The sequence below is a fragment of the Anomalospiza imberbis genome, chromosome 5 (assembly GCF_031753505.1).
Source record: "Anomalospiza imberbis isolate Cuckoo-Finch-1a 21T00152 chromosome 5, ASM3175350v1, whole genome shotgun sequence".
Lineage (NCBI taxonomy): Eukaryota > Metazoa > Chordata > Aves > Passeriformes > Viduidae > Anomalospiza > Anomalospiza imberbis.
Genome location: NC_089685.1, coordinates 47,191,322 through 47,212,699, shown reverse-complemented (window position 1 = coordinate 47,212,699; position 21,378 = coordinate 47,191,322). Strand labels below are relative to the sequence as shown.

Here is a 21,378-nt window from a genome sequence, read left to right as displayed (position 1 = left end):
CAGTACTTGATGGTAGATGGTTGGGTTTTGGGTTTTTAAAAAAGTGTTTGGTTACCCACTTAGTACATTTTATAAGAGGGGGGGTCTTGTGTGTGGCTGGCAGCTTGTAGATCTCCTACACTTAAAATCTCAAGGTTGATTTTTCTTCTCCTGTGCAGCAGGAGAGTTCCTCATGAGATCTAAGGAGCACAGTGTGTATTTTGTGGCTATTGCAGGACTCCAAGGCCTGCCATATCTGCTGGTCGCATCGAGCATAGCCTTTTTTAATTGGCAGCTGTCAAGATCAGCTCTGTTGTCTCCTTTCTCTTATTGCTTTTTTGTATTTTTAGGTGTTCCAGTGCCTTTGGCTTGCAGTTCTGTAGGAGACAAACAGAACTTATTTTGCAAAGGCGGGGGGAAAAATAAACTAAAAAAGCGGGCCAAAAGGAAAGGAAGGGGGCTCCAAAAGGCTGTAAAATTGTGCAGAGTAAGTCCTGTGCTGCATGCTGTTTTCAATCTGCTGTGTGCCAGTTGGAGGCTCTGAGAGAGCGCGAGAGAAAGAGAAGGGATAATGCTGAGAAATGATAGAGTGGCTGTGACCTCCACGCTCAGCCTGGAAATCCAAGACATTGATTTCACTTAGCATTCCTGCTGAGAGATCCGGCGGAGTTCAGCTGTAATAAAAGAACAAGATTCTGTTCTAATGGTAATGGCGTATGACAGACATATCACTCTGTCTGTCCTCAGCACCAGGGAGGTGGGAGCTGCAGAGAGGGCACCTGACCTGCCTGGGCTGCTGTGCCAGTGCTGCTCTGAGCTTTGAACCCAGCCTGGAAGCACAATTATTTATAATACTAAATGGTAAAGAAACCTTTATAGAGCCCACAGTAATTAGAAAAAGGCTTACACAACAGTGCAGTGGCCTGGCTCAGAAACACATTGGCAAATCCATCATAATGGCAGAAACTGAAGTTTATGTGTTGGAACTAAACACCTTCCTTGGTGTCTGTGTGGACCTTCCTTTGCTTTTTCACAGCTTGTTTGTGTTCAACAGCTCCAAAAGTTTATTTTCTTTGCTGATTTTTTTTTATATTTAATTTTTTTCTAATTGTCACCAGGGAATGGGTCTTCAGTTTCACAGACTTTTTAATTTTTTTTTAATCCCTATTAGCAGTTTGGTTCCTGAAGTTAGTTTGTGGTGATCTTTCTCACTCTTACTGTACATCAGACCTCCACAGATGAATAGTTAATGCCTCAGAATAGCTTTCAATAGATGCTGTTTACTGAATCTCTATTTTCAGCCCACAGTTTACACTGGCACAGCTTTGGTAATACACTCAAGTGTTTGGAGACAAGGAGACAGCCTTACCTGAGAGTGTGTCAAGCTACTGGCAAACATCTAGGTCACTTCTGAAAAGCTGTGGCTTTTTCTTCTCTTGTGTGGTGTTAAAGTTAGTGTGCTGCTCTTTGCAAGGATTCTTCAAAGTCAGCTTCAGCAGCAGATGGAACAACTGTTGGCTCTAGAAATGCTGAGAAGCATCAGGGGGAGTTTGCCAAGGATCATCCTTTAAATCTAGTAAGACTTGAAAACATCCCTGAAACTCCTCTAAGACCTTGGCAACTCCTGTTTTGGCAAGGCTTTTTCAGTGGCCCTCACCAGTGTTTGAACACTGTGATGGACAGGCTGCCCTGGCATCTCCTGCCATGCTGCTCTCCTCTCAGCAGATGTGACCTGGAATAGTCAGATTCACTTCCCAGGGCTCTGTCTTTCAGGAAGCCATGGAGAAGAGCTGCCATTATGCTGTGCTGCACACATTCTGTCAAGTTTTGGTTAGGAAGCCGAGCTGGTGTCGTACATTCTTCCAAGAAGAAATCCATGCCAGAAAAACTGATTTAAGAAACAGAGCTAGTGGAGGCCGTCCAAAAGAAAAACGCGTGTGTCTTGCGGAAATGGATTTTAACACAGCTTCTTCCCAAGCAGTTTTAAAAACAGCCGGTATGCTAATCATACCATTCAAATTTACCAAGGCCTCCTCCACAGCCTGCTTGAAAGGCAACTAGCTTTGAAGTTTGCCAAATTGTGCTGGATTTCCAAAGTCTGTCTTAAGCACATTTTGCCTTTGATCGTGTAAATGCCTGCGTGCTGCCCTGTTGGCTGTTCGAGGTGCTTGCAGGCTCCCAGGCAGGAGAGAGCAGGCAGAGGTGCAGATAAGGACTAGGCAGAATAACTTTCCAGCCCTCCTTGTGATTCATTTCAAGCCTCTTGCTGGCACAAGGCCGTGCACAAGATAAAATAAAGCAACGTTGCTTGTAGACACTATGTTTGTCTGAACTGTGACCTCTGCCATGCTACCAGGACTCTCACCTGATAGCTCCAGTCTTCACTGCCTTCAGATCAGGTGCTTTATACCCTTGGATGAGGACAACAACTTCATCCCCACTTGTAAATGGTTGGGGCCCTGTTCATTCCTGCCTTTGTTTCTTGCTGTTTATGTGGTGTGGATAAATCTAGTGCCTGCATGCTGCAATATCCTGGCACTTTCCATGTAACCTTTCAAGTGCAGTAACTCTGGAGTGAGTTTCCATTGCAGCTTGTAAATGTAGCTAAACGTTCCCCCTATTTAATGGAGCACAGTGTATTGTCTGTAGCATCTGCTGTAAAACAGGAGCAATTCAGTGTGAAATGTGACAGGAGAGAATTCCTGGGCACTTTTAACCTTGTTGTGGCCTCAGCCCTAACCCTACTCACAGTTGTGTCTCCACCAATGACAAGAGCACGCAGATTGTCCAAATCAATTCTTTTTTTTTGTTCTGTTCAAATACTTCTGGCAGCAATGCTGCCATTTGCTCTGCAGTAGCACCTGGGAGTTGTGACAGGGAAAGGAAATGTGTTTCAGACAAGCCAGAAGCAGCACTTAGCAGCTGGATATACACAATCAGTTTCTCCTCAGCTGCAATATTCAGAGAAATATCGATCTGAATCTTTAACTGAAGAGGGTGCTTTAGTTTCACGTTATCTGATCACCAAAGTGAACACTTCTGATGGAATTTTCTTCGTGTCACCTATGGACAACAATTAAATGGCCTTTGAAAGTTTTAGTGCTTGTGCAGATTGGCCTTAAGATGGCCAGAGTCTCTCCAGAAGAACTTCTTCCACTTTTGAAGGGTGTCTGCTCATAGTGCTCCAGCTGCTGCCACAAGCACCAGCTGTGTTTTGCATTCTGCTTGTGGAATGTGAAGGACAGAAGGGGACCAAGGTGTGCTTGCTCCATTCTTATCTAGGGAAGGTCAGGAAGCTACAGAGTCACTGCTGACTTTCTTACCAAGTCCATAGGAGACCAGGGGAAAAATAAAGACTGAGAGCCTTTGGAAAGGGGCATTTTAATTCAGACACACCATAGGCTATGTTACAAGGAAAGGTAAATGGGCTGTGAGGAGCTGGTTGTGGATTTTCCTGTCCCAGGCAATATTGATGATGGGACTACCTGGTTTTGGTAGGAAGGTTTTCTTTATAAAAATATAGTGGAAAAAAGAAGGAAGACATCTGAAGAAAAGAAGGAAAAGGCCCTAAAACAGTAAAAAGGCACATAAAACTCATCTGTATGGTATTTCTGATTCAACTCCAGCCAAATTGTTGACTTGAAGTTCATTCTTATGGACTACCCTAAGCAGCCCTATGAAGTTGGGTGCGTTTGTCTCCCTTTCTCTCATCTCTCCCTTTCATATGATGGTGCAGAATGTGGAATTTTATCCTGGGAAGATCTTGGGGAAAACATTAGTCCCCATTATGTGCACAGCTGCATCACTCACTTGCCACATGACTGTGACTGTGGCAGAAGCCTGGCTGAAAAGTGGACATGCAGACTCCTTGTACCCCTAGAGCTGCTATTTGTGAACATGCTAAGGGAAATCATCTAATTTAAATTAAAATGATAAAATGGCTGTGTACAGGTGATCAAAGGGCATGATTGTGTTGGGGGGGGACAATGTCTTAACTCTGAAGAGCAGAGAAGAGGAACCTGTCTGAAACTAATCCACAGCACATGTTAGGCCCCATGTACTGATGGCAGTTCTTGTCCTGTTTAGTGGCTGGAGACCTCAGCACCTGCTGAATGCCTGTCCCAGCAACAGGAAATTAAGGCAACCTTATTTTCATTAGAGTGCTGAGGTATTTTAGAATGAAGGACAGCAGTTCTCATTAAAGTGATGCAAGACGCAGCATCCCTGATAAAACACTGAGGCTATATTTACAGAAGTTTTATCTCCAGCATTTGCAAGCTCTTCTATTTTCGAGAGCTTCCAAGCTGGACATAATTCTTCATATGCCACTGATTAAAAAAAAAAATCCTTGCTAAATTAATCTATTAATCTTTTCAGCACCGGAATAACAATTAGCTCTAGAATATTATACATCAGTACATCCAAAACATTTTTCAGTGATTGCATTTCCCAATCCCCTTGCCAGAGCATCAGACAGGTCAGAAATAGCTATAAGATAATCAAGGAAAAGTTTACAGTACAGATGCAGTGATGAGTAGGGAGCTGTAAACTGAGACCTCATCTGTGCTATACTCTTTCTTCAGTCTCCCTGTCCATTCTTGTAGTTAATAATCTCTTTATCTGAGAGCCTTTCTCATTTGCTGCCCATGCTTTTGATCCTAAATAGTAAAATGGGGAGTTGGTGACAGAATCTTTGAAGTTGTTTTCCTCTTCCTTGCTCTTCTGCCTGTATATGACGTGCTAGCATATAAACAATGACTTTTTAAACCATTTGCTGGAGCACAGTGAAATGATGAGTATTAATGGAACTTCTTAAGGTGCTTTTCTAAAATAGCTAATGGTTCCAAACAATAAAAGCAATGTTAATAGCAGTATCTAAACAGCAGCAGCAGCAAGGCCTTGCACAGCATTCTGCCTGCCTAACAGCCCTCCTTGCTTTCCTAAAAATAAATTAGATACGTGGAAGGGCTCCTAGGATGCTTTTTCAGATGAGCTGTCCACAGCTCTTCTTTCCTGATACCGTGTCTCTCTGGCACGAGCATGCCTCACCAGCAGAGCTGCCAGGCAATTAACCCTTGTCAGGCTCAGCTGGCACTTTTTATAGTGAAAACTCAGAAGAAAATACAACAAAAAGGGAGAAAAACCCTCCAAAATCTGCCAAATTTGCCAAATGATGGCAAAACAAAAGTGAGATACACAAGTATCGAGCTTTATTGCTGAGAGAGAGGTCCTCAGAAACCAGACAGGGAGCAGCAAAGGTGTAAAGCAAAGTGGTAAAAAACAGTCACTGTGTCCTCACTATTTCTCTGCTGTTAATGCCTTCTGCACCTGATGTAGATAAATAAAATTGGTGGGGTGGGCTGCAGGTAGTAGCTCTCAGTAGTTTTGTGTAGATGATCCCCATTCAAACTGAACACCAAGGTATTACAGCAGGCACTGGAGGCTGTTTCCAGAACCCCTCAGTGCTCAGGGGTGCTGGGATCTGGTACTGGGCTTCTGCTCAGTGTCTTACCCTGTTACTTAGAAATACCTGAGCATTAACTTCTCAGAAGCTTTTTCTGACAGAACTGCCCTTCTTCTGTCAGTTGGAACGAAGAGCTTGGATGAGAAAGAGCAAGAAGAGACTGGATTACTCCCAAATAAGAAAACAGTGTCACAAAGTCAAGGGTTTTTTAATGCCACTGAGAGAGCTGTTGAGCTGATGGTGCCAGTTGTCCACAAAGTCCTAAAAATAGCAGTAAAAGGGCTTTAGGAGAGCATGCAGTCTGGAGCTGCATAATGCAACTGAGAAAAAAATTTTATTTTTCTGGTTGCAGTGGTTTTTGCTGATACTCCTTGCATTTGGGTGACCTTAGTCTCTGGGAGGGAGAGTTAAAAAAATTTATCAGAAGGTCTTTATGCTGAAGAAGGGGAACCAGCCATGAGGAGAAATACATGAAGTTCATTCTTCACTGTATAGCAGTACTGAAAAGATAGGGGACCAATATTAGCTGTAAGTTAAATATAGATAACAAACCAGGGAGTTAGGCCAATATCAGATTAATGTACAGTTTCCTTCAGAATGTGAAATTCTTATTAAAGGTCATCCTTTATTCCAGTGACTTGTTTTTAGACTCTGGGCTGTTAAGAGTCCCTGAATCAAGGGATGTGTTTATTCCAGGAGCACAGGCTTGTGCAGGTGATGGCACTGTAGCAATGTACCTGTCCCATGGATTAGGAGGGAGCTTGAAACAAAGCAGAGAGCTCTCACTCTCCCAGAGACTTCCAGAAAGGAACCAGGCACTTCCCATCAGGAATTAAACCTTCCCTTTTGCAGCTTCAGATCAGGTGTTTGAGCATTTCACTATGTTTGTCAGCAGTCAGAAGAATAGTGCAGAGGCTGTGTTGGCAGGCCTGTGTAGTGGACAGCGGCAGAGCCACCTCTTACCAAATGCACAACTCCTTTTCAACACAGGAAGGGAGTTTCTGAGGTGATAGAATGAAGTTCCAGTGTGATCAGTCTGACAGCCCCCAGAAGCTGCTTGTTTTTTCTGCAGAAGGGTGGTTTGTATCCATGCTACATGCTGGATTTGAAATTAGCTCCTCTTGATGTGTTCTGACAGAATGCAATTCAAAGTAAGCGGCAGAGAAGTAAGTTTTGCAGTAAGGATTCCTGAACCCGCAGCTGAATGATAAACACGAAACAAGGGAGCTCCAAAAATATTTTAATCTGAAACATTTTAATCTCTAATCCCTGGTAGCTGTGGATATCTGAAAAGAAGCAAAATTTAGCAGCAGAGTGGAAAAATCTGTTTTATTTTCAAATTCAACAAGACAGTTTCTTTTAGATTAGTATTAACTTTAGATTTATATGAAGTGCTTGGCAACTGTTTCACTCAGGTTTCTCAGAACTACACATTTGTTATACAGAATGCAGTTTGAATTGTTCAGTGTAAAATGAGCTGTTGCAAAAGAGGGATTCAGAAACATTATGTGGAAAGCATCACTTTAGAGTACACATATTTTTCAAAGCAGCGTGGCTACGTGTTTTGATTTCATAATGTAGCCTCCTTAAGGTCCAAGGTCCTGAAGTCTTGTGAGTATGTAAGAATCTCATTTAAAAAAAAAATCTTCATGTTGTCATGCCTGAAACTTAGAGATTGGTATAAATGTATCTCAAAGGCTTAGAAAGCAGCTAAGGAAATTAATCTATGAGTAACTTTTTTATTAAAGTGGGATTAATTTTCAGTCTCAAATGACAGAAGATTTCATCTTGACAATTCTGCTAAGACATAAATACCTCACAGCAGAATTAGACTTTCTACTGCAGAATCTCCCAGTAAAAGTGTTTCAGTAATGTCCAGAGAGAAAATTTGTGAATATCCGAAGAACATCAGAGGCAGACAAGCTGATGAGACAGGCTCTAACATATGAAACTGGTTTAAAATTTCACTCTTGATCACATGTCCTAATCCATTGATGCTGTCAGACTGTGAACTCCAATGTGTACATTTTGTGCTATTGAATGAGTTTAGTTTCTGTTTGTTTCAATCCAAGTTGCTACATTTTTCCTTGCTGCTTTTAAAGAAAAGATAAGCTATTGCCAGAACTGGTAAAAAAAGATATTAGGAAAAAAGTGCTTGATAAAAGATTTCTGAGTATCTTGGCAGTGGAGTGCATGGAGGAGAAGACCATGTCTCTGATGGGAGCAGCGCAGAGGAAGTTTTTCAATTTAGAGTCATGATGTTACAGGAGTATTTTAACTTCAGAGGTATTTCATAAGTTATTAGTGTTCCTCCAAGTTTCCTAGTGGCTGTGCCAGCACGTGCTGGTGTGTTGGAAGCCTGTGTGCTCTGTGTGTGTGGAGATGGAGCCCAGGAGTCTGTCCCAGGCTCTGTCTCAGCTGTCGTGCCGGGCAGTGACAGCTCACGTCAGGATCAGCCACGCTGGGTTCTGTGAGTCCCAGCCCAGCAGGAGCTGCTCGGTGACAAACACGGCCCAGCCTGACATCCCCATGGGAGAACGCGCACCGAAAGCTCTCCAGAGCTGGGTGCATGTATTCATCTCCAGAACGCTCCAGAGAGAGCTGTGAAGCAGTGTACCGCAAAAGGGAGTAATGCAGTGACAGGATTAGTAAAGCAGCTTTAATTCAGTGTACAATTAGAGAGAAAACAGATGTATGTAGCAATTCTGGAGAGCGTTTTTGTTGTGTGGGTTCTTGTGAATTTCTTTCTTTCCAAAGGTAGCTCTCTCAGGGAGAGCAGTCATTCCAGGTCACTGATTATTTTTATCTTTAGCCATGCTAAGAGCTGTATAGGCTTCATGTTACAGCTGTAAGTCAATATATTTTGAATTTAGCTTGTTGGTTGCCTTGGTCAATCTTGAGCTCTGCTAATCTAAATTCCTGGCTTTTTTTCTGTCTTGCTTGCACACCAGAATGACCCCCTCTTGTGCTTATTTCCAATACTCTTAGTCTTCTCTGAAGTTATTTTCTTTCCCTTTCTGGGTACTCTCCTCCTAATTTCAAATGTCTACAGAAAATAGAGTCTGCATTTAATTAATTGAAAATAATTTATCTCTATTTGCTTATTATTTGTCATAAATTAGTGAATAATCTGTACCTTCAACATTTTCTGTAAAGACCAAACTTGGAGTCAGGAAAATTCAACACATACATACACACAGACCTTGTGCAGACTCACACACACAGACTAAAGCTGAGGTTAAAAACGGTCTCACATTTGGACAACTCTCAGCAGTTTCAGCAGTGTGACATCTGCAATCTCAAATGGACATGGTATGTCCTGCTATTGCCTTTCCTGTGCTGCTGTTCCTCACCCCCAAATGATGGTGGCTCAGTGCTGGCTGGAAGGATTCCCATGGTGGTATCTTTTGGGACTCACTTTGTAAACCCTTCTGGGCTCAAGCAGAGCAAAATAATGCTGTATAAATACATGTTACTACTGGTGAAGAGATAAAATTATCTAATGCTTACCAAGTGCCCCAGTGCCTTGTCTTGATGATAATTAACTGGTGACATACACATTGAGTCAGTGCTCTAGGATTTGTGCCCAGAAAAAGTCACAGAAACATAGCAGCTTTAGCATAGGAGAAAAGGGCAAAGGGGGCTTTTTTTCCTTTTTTTTTTTTTTTTTTTTTTCCCTTTTGGATAAGATATGAAAACTGCCCAGAGCTGGCCCTGTTCAGAAAAAGTGAATCAGTCCCTTAGAATTCTTTAAGATGTCAACTTCCCCTCTCATACACTTCTGTGAAGACAAAGAATGTCTTAACATCTGTATTAAAGTCATCATTGAAATAAAAGGAGATCTGTAGACATCAGCTATAAATCATCAAGAAATAGCTTGTGGGTAACCTTTGACACAGTTGAACCTACTTGAAATGAGCTAGAGCTGGATTCACTGCCTTCAGTGAAGCCAGTAGGTGGACTGGAGGTCTCTTCTCTATCTCTCTCTCTCTCTTTCCATCTCTTACAGTGTCAGCTTCTGGGAGGTGAAAGTGCTCTGGCTGAGTGATGGAAATGCATTTGGATGTGTTCTTAAATAGACATTTGTTTTATGCCTGAAAAGAATAGGTTGGTCTTAATAATGTGGTACTGGGGGATTTTAAAGGTATTTTGTGAGGCAGTTGTCAGCATTATAAAAACTATTTTAACCAATTGTTTAGGCTTGAGGAACAGCATGGAGTAGCTATTGTGTGTGGTTGCATGCGTGTTCTCCAGAATTAACAGGGAAGGGATAGATAAAAATCTGCCTAATTTTGCATAATGGAATTTTAGCTTTCCTGTGATCTGACTTCAATTTCCTGCTGAGTTTCAACAGTGTAACAAAAATACTAGTTTGCTGTTGTTAATTTTGATTTCTAAGATGCAAGGTTTTAAAAGGAGCTGAAAGTATTCAGCATCTCATGGGGACAAACTATGAGTCTTACTAATGAATCCAGCAATTAGTGGTTCATTGTGCCTGCCAGCAATTTGGCCCCAATACTGGTCCTGATGGTGATTTCATTTCTGCTGGTGTGAATCAGGAATAGGATCTGAAGTCTGTGCACCAAGGGGGGGCTGCATACTTCTTAAGCACTCTTCTGCTTGTATTCTGCATTCAGCAGCAAATAGTAATAAACACAGGTAAGGTCAATATGTGTGGATATAGATATAGATATAGATATAGATATAGATATAGATATAGATATAGATATATAGATAGAGAGAGAGAGAAATATAACATCAAGAGTAGTTCCTAAACTTAAAGGGTTGCAAATAGTGGTATTGCCATGCAGTTTCATAAACATGTCTGATGTGTTCCCAGTTTGCATAGAATAAACCCTTTTCATAGGTGAAAGTTTGTCTTGTCTCCAGTTTTGTGAGAGAGTTGAGACAAAGGGGTGACCCTTTGCTTTCAGTAGCCATGTGCTCCTGTGAAGATCACTAGAATTTATATTTGGTGATATTTTATGGTAACTTCACAAAGATGTTAGTGGCCGTGTACAGAAGGTTAGATAAGGAGTGGCTTACTCAAATTCACAGAGAAACTTTGTTGTAAAGTCAGGAAATGAACCTGAGTCTCTCTGGCATGACCAAAGGGATCAGCAATTGAAAAAAGGCATGGCTGCTACAATTCCCAGCCATTCCCAACAGATGTTCTCTCAAGTGGTTTACCCCCACATATGGGATCATGGATGGGGTACAAATATTAAACAAATTCTTCTATGAGTGCAGTATTTACTGAAGGAGCATGTGTTGGCTTTCAACATTCCCTTCAGTACCTTAAACTCCCTCCAGTTTCTGCAGCTGCTGATTAGATTTCTGTCACCAGAGGACACAAGGAAAAACGACGCACCACCGCTTTGGTCACCATGAAGAGACTAATTTATTTTTTCTGACTCAAATCATTTATAGTTCTCAAAAGGTACCAGTGGATTGGAAGGTGAACGTGCCACCTCTCCAACAACACTGGACAAACTACCAGTCTATCAAATTTCTCCGCCTCTATGAAAGAATGCAAAACAATAGGTTGTTCACAGAAAGTTGCGTGAGAAAGTTCTCTACAAGAATGTAAATTCAGAAGGCTTTAGAAAATCCTAAGAAATCAGGGCGACAGATTTCATCTTGCTGCTAAAAGGAGATGAAACAGAAAGATACCTGGTAGGATCAAGTGTAAAATCATTTTGATTTTAGTGATCTGGGATGTTTTTAATAGCATGCAAACGTTAAAGACAGATGAGCTTTGTATTGATAGTTTTCCTTTGACAAGCTATTAGTTGGAAAAACAAATTGTCAGGCAGGTCATATCTACAGTTGCAAAACGTATCTTGACATTTTTGTTGCAGTTGTGTGCATCTGTACATAAACACAGTGTATATTATCTTTGCACTACATATTCGTAGGGCTGTACTTGCTGCCTCTCTTAGTGAAAAATCTACCTAGGCTGCATAGCGATATCCAAAGTCAGAGAAAGCACAGGTGTTTTTTGAAAAGGAATTTCTTAGCCCCCTGCCAGTTGTCCAAGCTGTTTGAATTCTCTTTTCTTTCAAGGTCTTTGGACTTGTTTCTTCTAAAGTTTTCAACAGCTGGGGTTTTTTTTGGGTGGGGGAGGGGTTGGTTTTGTTTTGTCTTTTTTTCCCCTGAATCTTAGCAACTGTGAGCATCTCTGCCTCTCCTGCTTGACCACAGCAGGATGAGGGGTCTGTTGCTAATTTGTTTTGATATGGTTCTCTTTGGTCTGTATTCTTTTTGAAATTAATTCCTTTTGCAGGTGTGGGGTTAGAGGTGGTGGTGTGCCCCCAGCGAAGGTGTCATCCACCACAGAGAGGAGGTGGGAGGCTTTGATCAGTGTGGCTTCTGTTTTCTTGTTGTTCATTTAAAATGTACCAGTTTGTAATGCTGTTTGGCTTTGCAGGTCCTTGTTTTATTTCCTTCCAAGTCTTTCCCCATCCTTTCAGGTTTGTCGTTTTTATTGCTGTTCATTCTGCGTAACATTTGCTGGGGATTATTCCTTGGAAGGTGTTGACTCGAGGTTCAGTTTAGGCAGCAACAAAATCCAGTCCAATGTCTATTTCCACTTTTTAAACAGCCTTGCTGTAGGTGGAAGAGGGCATTAATAAGGACACAACTCCACACGTTCAACCTTCTGGGTTTCATTGGGGCAGAATTATGCAGAAAGGATTTAAAAAAGCAAAATTAACTGGGGCACAGACCACTACAGTTTCCACCCAGGACAACTTCAGGAATAGACAACCACAGATCAAACAGCCTGACCTCTGTTTACTTTTTTTGCAATTTGTTTTGAAGCAGCTGGACATTTTGGGATGTTCAGTACAGTACCAAAGGAACTCCCAAACACTGCTCTGAGGAAGAGTGGCTCTGCTCTTCCTTGTGACTCAGCTGTTGACTCACTGTGTGAGATTAGGCAAATAATTTAGCCACTTTGTGCCTTATTCTTCCCAGTTGTAAAATAAGGCAAAAGCTTTCAGAGTAATTATGAGCTCTAATTAATTAATATTTTTTATGGTACACTGGAGAAATGATTTTTTCCCCTCTTGTACTTTACTGGTTGCTCTGTATTTCACTGGGGGCAGTTTGGGAGAAGCAGTCTTCATAGGAAGAATATTTTCCCTTCCTTTGCCCCACAATGTTGTGATCCTCTCTAAGGATTTTTACCCCATGTGATGTGATTTTCATGGTTAAAATTGTGAAAAACAGGTTTTCATCTTCCTCTGCAGATTTGCAGTGTCTGCATCAGTCCCTGCTGACTTGTGCCTAAATCACTCCTCCTGCTTAGCCTCTGACCAAAGCACTTCATTAATGACATTATACCAAATAAACAGGTGGAGCAGTGATGTGGGAAATGCAGCTGAACAACAGTTAGACGGAAAATGCTAACAGCAGGACCCAGGTTTGGCATGAGGCACAGACAAGGAGAATCCCAAGTGAATAGTCTTTCCACCCTGCCTCATGTTTTATCTTTACTCAACATGGACCCTTCTCATTTCAGGACCAACCTGGCAAGATTTGCTCAGAAGCAGCTTCACTGAGCCTTTTTCTGTATATGAGGCTGCTGACTGAAATTTTCACTCATTCTAGAGATGCAGAATAGGAAGGAGGTTTTCCATTATGAGCTGCAAGTAAATGCAGTACTGAAAATCCTTTTACTGGGTCCTCTCAGCCATGTGGTGAGCAACTCTCACTTCTGCTGGTTCCAGTCAAACAGAAGAGCAAATGTCCACTTAGAAGAATAATGGTGATAGGACTAAGTAATTTACTTCTGTGTGGATGAAAACGAATGCTTGAAGTTTGGAGCTGGATTGGGATAAGCATCCATAAGTCATCAGCTTTCCCTAGAGGTTGGTGTGACTGAAAACTCGTGTTCAAGGAAAATGAGCCTAGAAATCTCATACTGGCTGCTTTCCTCAAACACATTGTGCTATTTGTCTGTGGAGATTACTAGCAGGGTTCACAAGGATGGTTGGGCATTTTGACAGCCCAAAGGCAGCCAGAAGCTGCAAGTGTGGTTTGGAGGATATGTCTCTGAAGATTTGTGAAACTAAACAAATGAATTTTCGGTAAACACATACCAGGTTGTTCATTCTGCTCAGCTGCATGTTCTGGTGTATTCTCATGTCCAAGCAGCCTGCCTTGTGCTCCACAAGACCCCAGAGGACAAGGTCCAAGTGCAGTCTCTCCTGAAGACCTTTAAAGAGTTGCTTCTGTGTGCAGAGGTCTGACCAGATGCTGCACAAAAGGAAGGCCTTTTCCCCAGGTCATCTCTGGATACAGACTTTGAGGAGCAGTTCTGTAGTTCTCTCCCTAGACACTGCTTTTAGGCTGTCCTGCAACTGAAACATCCCACTCTTCCATGTCTGGGACAACAGGAGGACTAAAGTGATCTTAGAATTTTGTGGTTTCTCCTCTGTTATTTGAGCCTCTGTGTTCTGTGCTTGACAGGACAGGTACTGTAGGGTGAGTGCTGTGTGTCACATGCAAAGCTGTGGGCTGGAGAAGGAGTCTGCCATCTCATAAATAGGTCATTTTGCATGCCCCTCTTTTGTTCCTCCTATATCTGTTTGGGAGTTCTGTATGCAGTTTGGGAAACAGCACTGCTAAATACAAAGTGAGAACCTCCCAGCAGCCCTCTGGTTTTTACTGTGACAACGTGCAGAGCAGACAAAATCAGAGTTTGGGCTTTTCAGGGCATCAAATTAGTCTTTATGGTGGCTAACTTCTTTTCTGACAACTACACTTCCTGTAAAGAAAAAGGAGAGGGGAGGTTGTTAGGGATCTCTCTGAGAGGAAGAAGTCCCCCGAATATCCTCACTGAGAGTCCCTAGTGTTGCAAAAGAAGACTGGGGGAGAAGTCCTCTTTGTCCCAGGTACTACAAAACAGATTCACTTGTTATGTTCCTGCACCGCTTTTCTCCATGGACAAGAATGGAGACTGCAATAATCCTCCTGGTGTATAAATCACCCTTTGGGAGTAATTTATTCATTGAGTAGTTCCCGATATGTAGAGCAGAGAACAAAAAGAGTATTTGTCACAAGTGTAAGGCAGCTCAGTTTCCCCCTTTGTTTTGTGTCCCATGAATAAGAATATTTGGGCAGTGTCAGTGAAGTACTAACCTGGGTTGGATAACATGCCCTGAGTCCAGAAAGTACCTGCCTCCTGAGAGAAACTCTTTGAGGAAAAGATACTCATTAAAGCAACACCATTAAAAAAAAAAAAAAAAAAAAAAAGTTAGAAAAAAAGCTACTCTGGGTATAGAAAAAAAAATCCAGGCAGAGAGGCAGAGATCTTTCTGCTCCATCGCAGAAGTAAAGATCTGTGCAGAATCAGGAGGAAAGAACACCATTGTTCTTCATACCTGCCCTCATCCTTCTCTTCAGTGCCTTTTCCTTTCTAACCAGAGTCTAGTCATGCCTTCTGCTTTTGGTGCTGAAACTTGTGGGCAAGAATACAATGAAGTGACTTCTCTGAACCTGAAGAACAATTCTGTTTGGTTTATTACAGTATCATAACCAAGATACCTGGTTTTATGTCTCGTATGTGTTTTTCTACGTAGTTAAATTTCCACCTTTGCAGGAAGGGACACATTATTCTTAATCAAAACTTGAGAATGTGGCAGGAGGAGGTACAGCTGCAGATGAACATTATCTAATTCACCCATCCTGTCATGTGAATATCCCTGCTTAATTTAATACAATTATTTCATCAGTGAGGATAATATCAGCAGCATGATTCATTTATACGACATGTTTCACAACTGCCTTTACCTCTTGGCTTCTTATTATCACTACTGATAGTTTCATCATGAGTGGCTTCAGGAGAAGGGGAGGGGATGTGAAGGAAGCTGCCAGTGTCTTTGTATGAGTGTGTGGACAACTGTAGTCTTGAGGCACACTGATTCCAGAGGATTTTCTTTGCATCTCTGCTGCCGTACCTCGGTTTCTTTTTTTGGTTAGACATTTTTGGATAAGCAGGAGTCTGGATAAGCCACTGAGTGGCTGCATTGTTCAGTGGGCAACAATAGCATCATTGTCTTCTGCCCCAGACATGCCAGTAAGTGCTCCATATTTTGCATTTCTATTGAAATTAAGATCTCCAGGAAACAGAACCAGGGTGGGGGAATGAGGCTTTGTTTCTGATGAGGTGGCATAGGCAATCTTGTAGAAACCCCCCTCCCTGGCTTCTTATTTCTAACTCATTTGGCTGTAATTTGTACTGTCAAGGTCATTTAAATAGGCAGCAAGACGTGGTGAATGTGTTCCCAGAGGTCATGAAAAGCCTCTTTAGCAAAGCAGGCTGGGCTGTACTTAAGCCAGGTCATTTAAGCACATTTGTATTGCCAGTCAGATGATACCCAGAGCAGTTCATGATTTTGTAATAAACCCTGCAACCTGGACTTCCAGCATGTGCCACAGTGGGATCCAGCACTCGGGTGTAAATGACAGTACAATAATTCAGTAACTGTATTTTAGCAGTGCACTAACCTTAAAATATGTGAAAAGGAGTGAGATTATCAAATCCTAATGAATCGTCTGGGTTCTTCACCACCAGCTTCACCCTCCCTTTCTCATTCTCTGAGACTGGTTCATTCATGTGGGCTATCAGTCTTTTATTCAGCTCTTGGTGTTGAAATAGTGCCATTTTTAATAAATGGTTTAGAGAGTTTCTCCAAATCAGATTTTATCCCCTTCTTTTCCCATATCTATTCTCCATAGAGATGAATTAACCTTTTATCCTAGGAGGAAGTAAATAGAGACAGCATGATGGAAAGATTAGAAAAGACATAATTTCAGCCAACTATTTCAAGGCTGGTGACTGCAAGTCAGAATTCCTGGGTCTGTCTGAAGCTCTGCCACTGTCACTGCCTGGCTGTGGCCAAATCCCTTCCTTTTCCCTCTCTTTCAGTTTTCCTCCCATGTTAATAAGCACTTTGTGTTAACCTATAGCATTTTACCTTTCCAAAGGACTATGCAAACCTTATAAAAGCAGTGTGATCTGCACTCAACTTGCCAGCAGCATTTCTGTTTGTGTGGCATGTCAGGCACTTAAACTTAGAGATTTTCTGTGTCTGAAGTTTAAAGTGTGACAGCTCAGAGTTATACTAATCCTGGTTGAGTGAAGCTACAAAAATACAGCTCTTGAATATTTTATTTACCCCCCAAATTCTGGTGTAGGTGGAGGTTTCTTTCTTTCCTCAAATACCTAGACACAACCTGGGAAAAAAACTAGAGGAAATCAAGGATTTAAAGTTCCCTGAATTCAGGTTTTGGTTAATGAGTCTTCCAGTCCTGGGAAGCAAATCAGTTCTCCCTAAAGCAGCAACTATTGTGACACAGCTGTGATACAGGGCAGGGGAATCTCTTTGCTAATGCTTTGCTTTCTGTGGGTACATTTTATTAGCCCCTCTTCCTGTGTTTTTGCTTATGCTTTATTCTCTACATTTTTTTTGTGCGTGTGTGTATTTTGTTTTGTAAGACAAATGTGCTACTTTTAAAGAGGCATTTCATAACCTTTAATCAAGATCGTATTTTATTTTCATCACATCTGTGTTTATATTATTACAAGCCTTTTGGGTCTTAACGTCTTCTAGTCTCAGCATTAATGTTTTGGCTGATATATAAATAAATGTTTGACTTTAACGCTTTAAAAAATCCTGGCTTTGGGGAAAAAACCCACCTTATCAATATCATCTCAGAATAGCTACATTTCAGAAAAAGGCAGGAACCAATCAATGCTTTCTCTAATAAAACTGAGTGCAGGGAATAACTCTAGATTCTGTGATCCACTGCATAAAATCAAATCTCCTGGCTTTTGAAAGACACCATCTACCTGAAGATGCTACATCTGGGCTTTATCTTTTATGTCTCTTACTTGCACAAGCAGTCTGGCATAACTGGGAAAATTCTGTTAATCTGTAATGTGGTAGAATGTTAGCTGGGAGATTTTATATTTTAAAATAATGGTAGACTAGCATCTAACTGTTATTGGGGTTACACAGGCTCAGATCAATAATGAAGACAGTACAATTCTTGATTTAAGCTGGAAGAGCAGAGGATTCTGAATTTATGGCTGCAGAAAGGGAAAAGAGTAACGTGTTTCACTGACTAGGAGTGAAGATCCTAACAGTCATCTTCATGCTTAACACAATTGTATGTTATTACTTGTCCTCCAGATATTTTTTAGAGTCCTTTGGAATATATCAGTGTAGTTCCACTATTGTAAAGGAAATGACTGAAGTTATTACCAAATCGTGATGCAACGTAGGATTTTTAATGCATTTGACTTCCAGCGAGGATTTGAGAATGCTCTTTGAAATAATAGAAGTAAAAATGTTATGAAGACCAAACAGTGAAGTAGTATCATTTTGTAAATATATATAATAGCTGAAAATTGTTTACTTATCCTCCTTTATGAGAACCAAGCTTCTGTGACCTCCGATTAATTTACCATTAGCCTGAACACACAATGAAAGTGAATGAAGGGGCAATTTGGAATGACATTTATCAGCTCTGGAGCTGTCGACTTCTATTATTTCCACAAGGCCTTATTTCTTGGCTTCAGAGAGGGCTGTGCTGACTTGAATGAAGAGGAGCATTCTTACTCCCAAGAATAGTTGCAATACAAACAGCCTCATTGCTTGATGCCTACAATGGGGAAAAAAAAACCTCCTCTTTTTCTAACTCACATTAAACGAGATCAGAACCACCCTTGTATAGTGGACTTGGACAGGACCTTGCCTTCACACCAGGTTAAGAAAAAGGGAACAGAAGAGCTGAGAAAAGGGAGAAGGAGCAAGAGGAGGGGAGGAAATAAGCTTTATAGGGATAGGAGAGCTGAGGGACTGAGGCAAAAGGACAAGACTGAAAAAACCTTTCAGGATGGGGATGTAGGCTGGAACCCACGCTGCCTTTGCAGTGGGTGAGAGCCATTCCCATCAGGACTAGCTGCTGCTCCTCCTGAGCTGGTGCTGCTCTCAGTCAGATTTCTTCTGGGTAGAGAGCACATTGCAGCTTTCTGTACCATATCTGACACAGATCAGCCCCTTTCGGTGAGACTTACAGCAGAGGTCAAGAATCCAACATACGTGGAAACCAAAGCCTCTTGAACTGAGCTGAAACAAATCTGTGGGCAGGTTTGCTTTGCTTCTCAGGCTGTCTTCCAGATAAATACATGGCTTTGCTAGTCAGGGATCCTTGTCTGGTGCAGGGTCACTGTGGTTGGTTTTTTGGCTCATTTGTACTTAAAACTTTTATGCAACTAACTCAGTACCGATTTCACAACATTATAGTTGGACTGTTGTGAGACTTCTGTATTTTTTAATTGAAATCAGGGAGCAGCAAAGCAAGTCCCCTTCCATTTGGCTGATATTTTTTTTTTATTCTAATTTTGTTTTACTTTTATCTGTTGTATTCTAATACAGTGGATTTGTATTTCTGTAAAGTAACAAATCCCTTCTAAAAATATTGAATACCAGTTTTACTGGTGACATTTTTAACCCTGCAGCCTAAATGTCCTAGATCAACAGAACTCCGCCATCTAGGTACCTAATTCACTTCTGAGAGTATAGTACGTAGGCTCCTAAGGCAATTCTATGCACTGATTTTTTTTCCCATTTATTTTATGCACAAGTTGCCTCTAGGATGGCTTCAGCATCACTTTAAGGATGACAGCTTTGTCCACTATGCCTCTGATAATGTTTATCTGCTATGACTGTCACAAAACTGTGTAGAAATATAACCAAATGTAGAAATATAATCAAATATAGCAAAGGTGCTTTGCTCAGAGGCAACGGAAAAGTTGCATGACAGTGCTTTGCAGAATTGTGTTTATGTTTGGAGACATCTACATCGTGTTTCCATGAGCAATAGGCAGCTGCAAAATTCCTTCTTTCCTGCAGCACACCCCCCTGTGTGGAAAATAATCACTGTTACGTGATAGTTACAGCGACTTTGGTGGTAACAGTAAAACACTTAAACACAAAAGAAATTTACCACAAAACCCAAAAGCTGAGTCTAATCTCACTCAGCTTTGCATTGTTGTAAGTAAGTCAGGAATAATTCTATAAAACTAAACATACTTACAATTTAGGGAGACCAGAATCAGTTTCTTCAGTGCCGAGAGCTGGAACCCAGTTGTCTGATGGAGCACTTCTGAGAGCTAAAGGATGACTTTCCTAAGTCACAGTGTCAGGCAAGAGCCAAGCTATTATGTGATGATTTGATCTAATATCACATCCATTAGTTCTGCTTATTTAAAAGTCAGTTAAAATCACTTCTAAAATGTTCCCCTTGTTGAAAATCCTTTTCTCCCTTCTCTGTTGGGTCTTTTTTTTTCATTTTTCTTAATGTATTGGTCAAACAAAAATACATTATTTGGCATATTATTGTTTTTTATAGCACTGTCTGTCACTCTTGTCTGTAATCAAGCCAGGTTTAGGAGTAATACCATTACCCTGCAAAAAATGTCACCCAATTTTTCTATTTTCACGTAATAATAATAATTGCTGAAATCTAGAAGTTCAGCTTTGGGCCAGATAAAAACATCTGAGGGTATGTGCAGAATTACCCAGGTGATTGTCTCAGGTTTTGTTGAGGTGGAAGAGAAGTATTATTTCCTATGGTGTTTTTGTGCTTGGGATTCTAAGTCTGGGAAGTTCAAGGGAAAATACAAATTAAAACATAAGAAAAACTAAAGAAAAGGCACACACACACAAAAAAAAAAAAAAAAAAAAAAAAAAAAAAAAAAAAAAAACAACCCAAAAACATAAAATCCCCAACTGAACCCTCATTCACTTGTTTGCCCAGTTTGGCTAGTGGTGGTTGAGTGTTAAGTGAAGACGATCTTCAGTTTTTAATTCATTAATGAATATAAGATTCAAAATAAAATATAACTGTAAAATTAGTCCTTTTTTCACAATAGAGGCAAATGTCTTGTTGATGGGAATAATTTCTTCAGAGACAGTGCAAATGGATGATGTTCTCTGATCATGTCACACTAATTTTCCAGTTTATCAGTCATTTCAGTTCCAAACTAGAGTGACAAGATGGTATCACATTTGATCTTCATATATGTGATACAAGCTCTCAGGTTTAGGAGTTCATGAGAGCTGAAGCCGCTGCCTTCGCTCGGGCAGAGCTGTGCCAGCAGCACTGTGGTGATAACATTCTTTTCTCCTCTGCTTTCACAGGATGAAGTGGCCCAGCCTCTGAACCTTTCAGCCAAACCCAAGACATCTGATGGAAAATCTCCCACATCACCCACCTCTCCTCACATGCCAGCTCTGAGAATAAACAGTGGGGCCAGCTCACTAAAGGCCTCCGTGCCAGCAACATTAGCGAGTCCTTCGGCCAGAGCCAACACAATAGGTGAGCTCAGCCCTGTGTGTCCCACTCAGTCTGTGTGTGTGTGTCCCACTCAGTCTGTGTGTGTGTCCCACTCAGTCTGTGTGTGTGTCCCACTCAGTCTGTGTGTGTGTGTCCCACTCAGTCTGTGTGTGTGTCCCACTCAGTCTGTGTGTGTGTGTCCCACTCAGTCTGTGTGTGTGTCCCACTCAGTCTGTGTGTGTGTGTCCCACTCAGTCTGTGTGTGTGTGTCCCACTCAGTCTGTGTGTGTGTGTCCCACTCTGCTGTGTGTGTGTCCCACTCAGTCTGTGTGTGTGTGTCCCACTCAGTCTGTGTGTGTGTCCCACTCAGTCTGTGTGTGTGTGTCCCACTCAGTCTGTGTGTGTGTGTCCCACTCAGTCTGTGTGTGTGTCCCACTCAGTCTGTGTGTGTGTGTCCCACTCAGTCTGTGTGTGTGTGTCCCACTCAGTCTGTGTGTGTGTCCCACTCTGCTGTGTGTGTGTCCCACTCAGTCTGTGTGTGTGTGTCCCACTCAGTCTGTGTGTGTGTCCCACTCAGTCTG

The 21,378-nt window shown here is 41.6% G+C and overlaps 1 protein-coding gene across 19 annotated transcripts in view; it reads left to right on the top strand.

Annotated features, from left to right (window-relative positions):
* The window catches only part of SOX5 (SRY-box transcription factor 5), a 608,493-nt gene that overhangs the window by 554,711 nt on the left and 32,404 nt on the right, over positions 1–21,378 (top strand). For all 19 annotated transcript variants that reach the window (XM_068190516.1, XM_068190517.1, XM_068190518.1 and 16 more), the window contains one exon: positions 20,662–20,839. In XM_068190516.1, the coding sequence (XP_068046617.1) occupies positions 20,662–20,839 (178 nt within the window). The remainder of the gene's footprint in view (positions 1–20,661; positions 20,840–21,378) is intronic.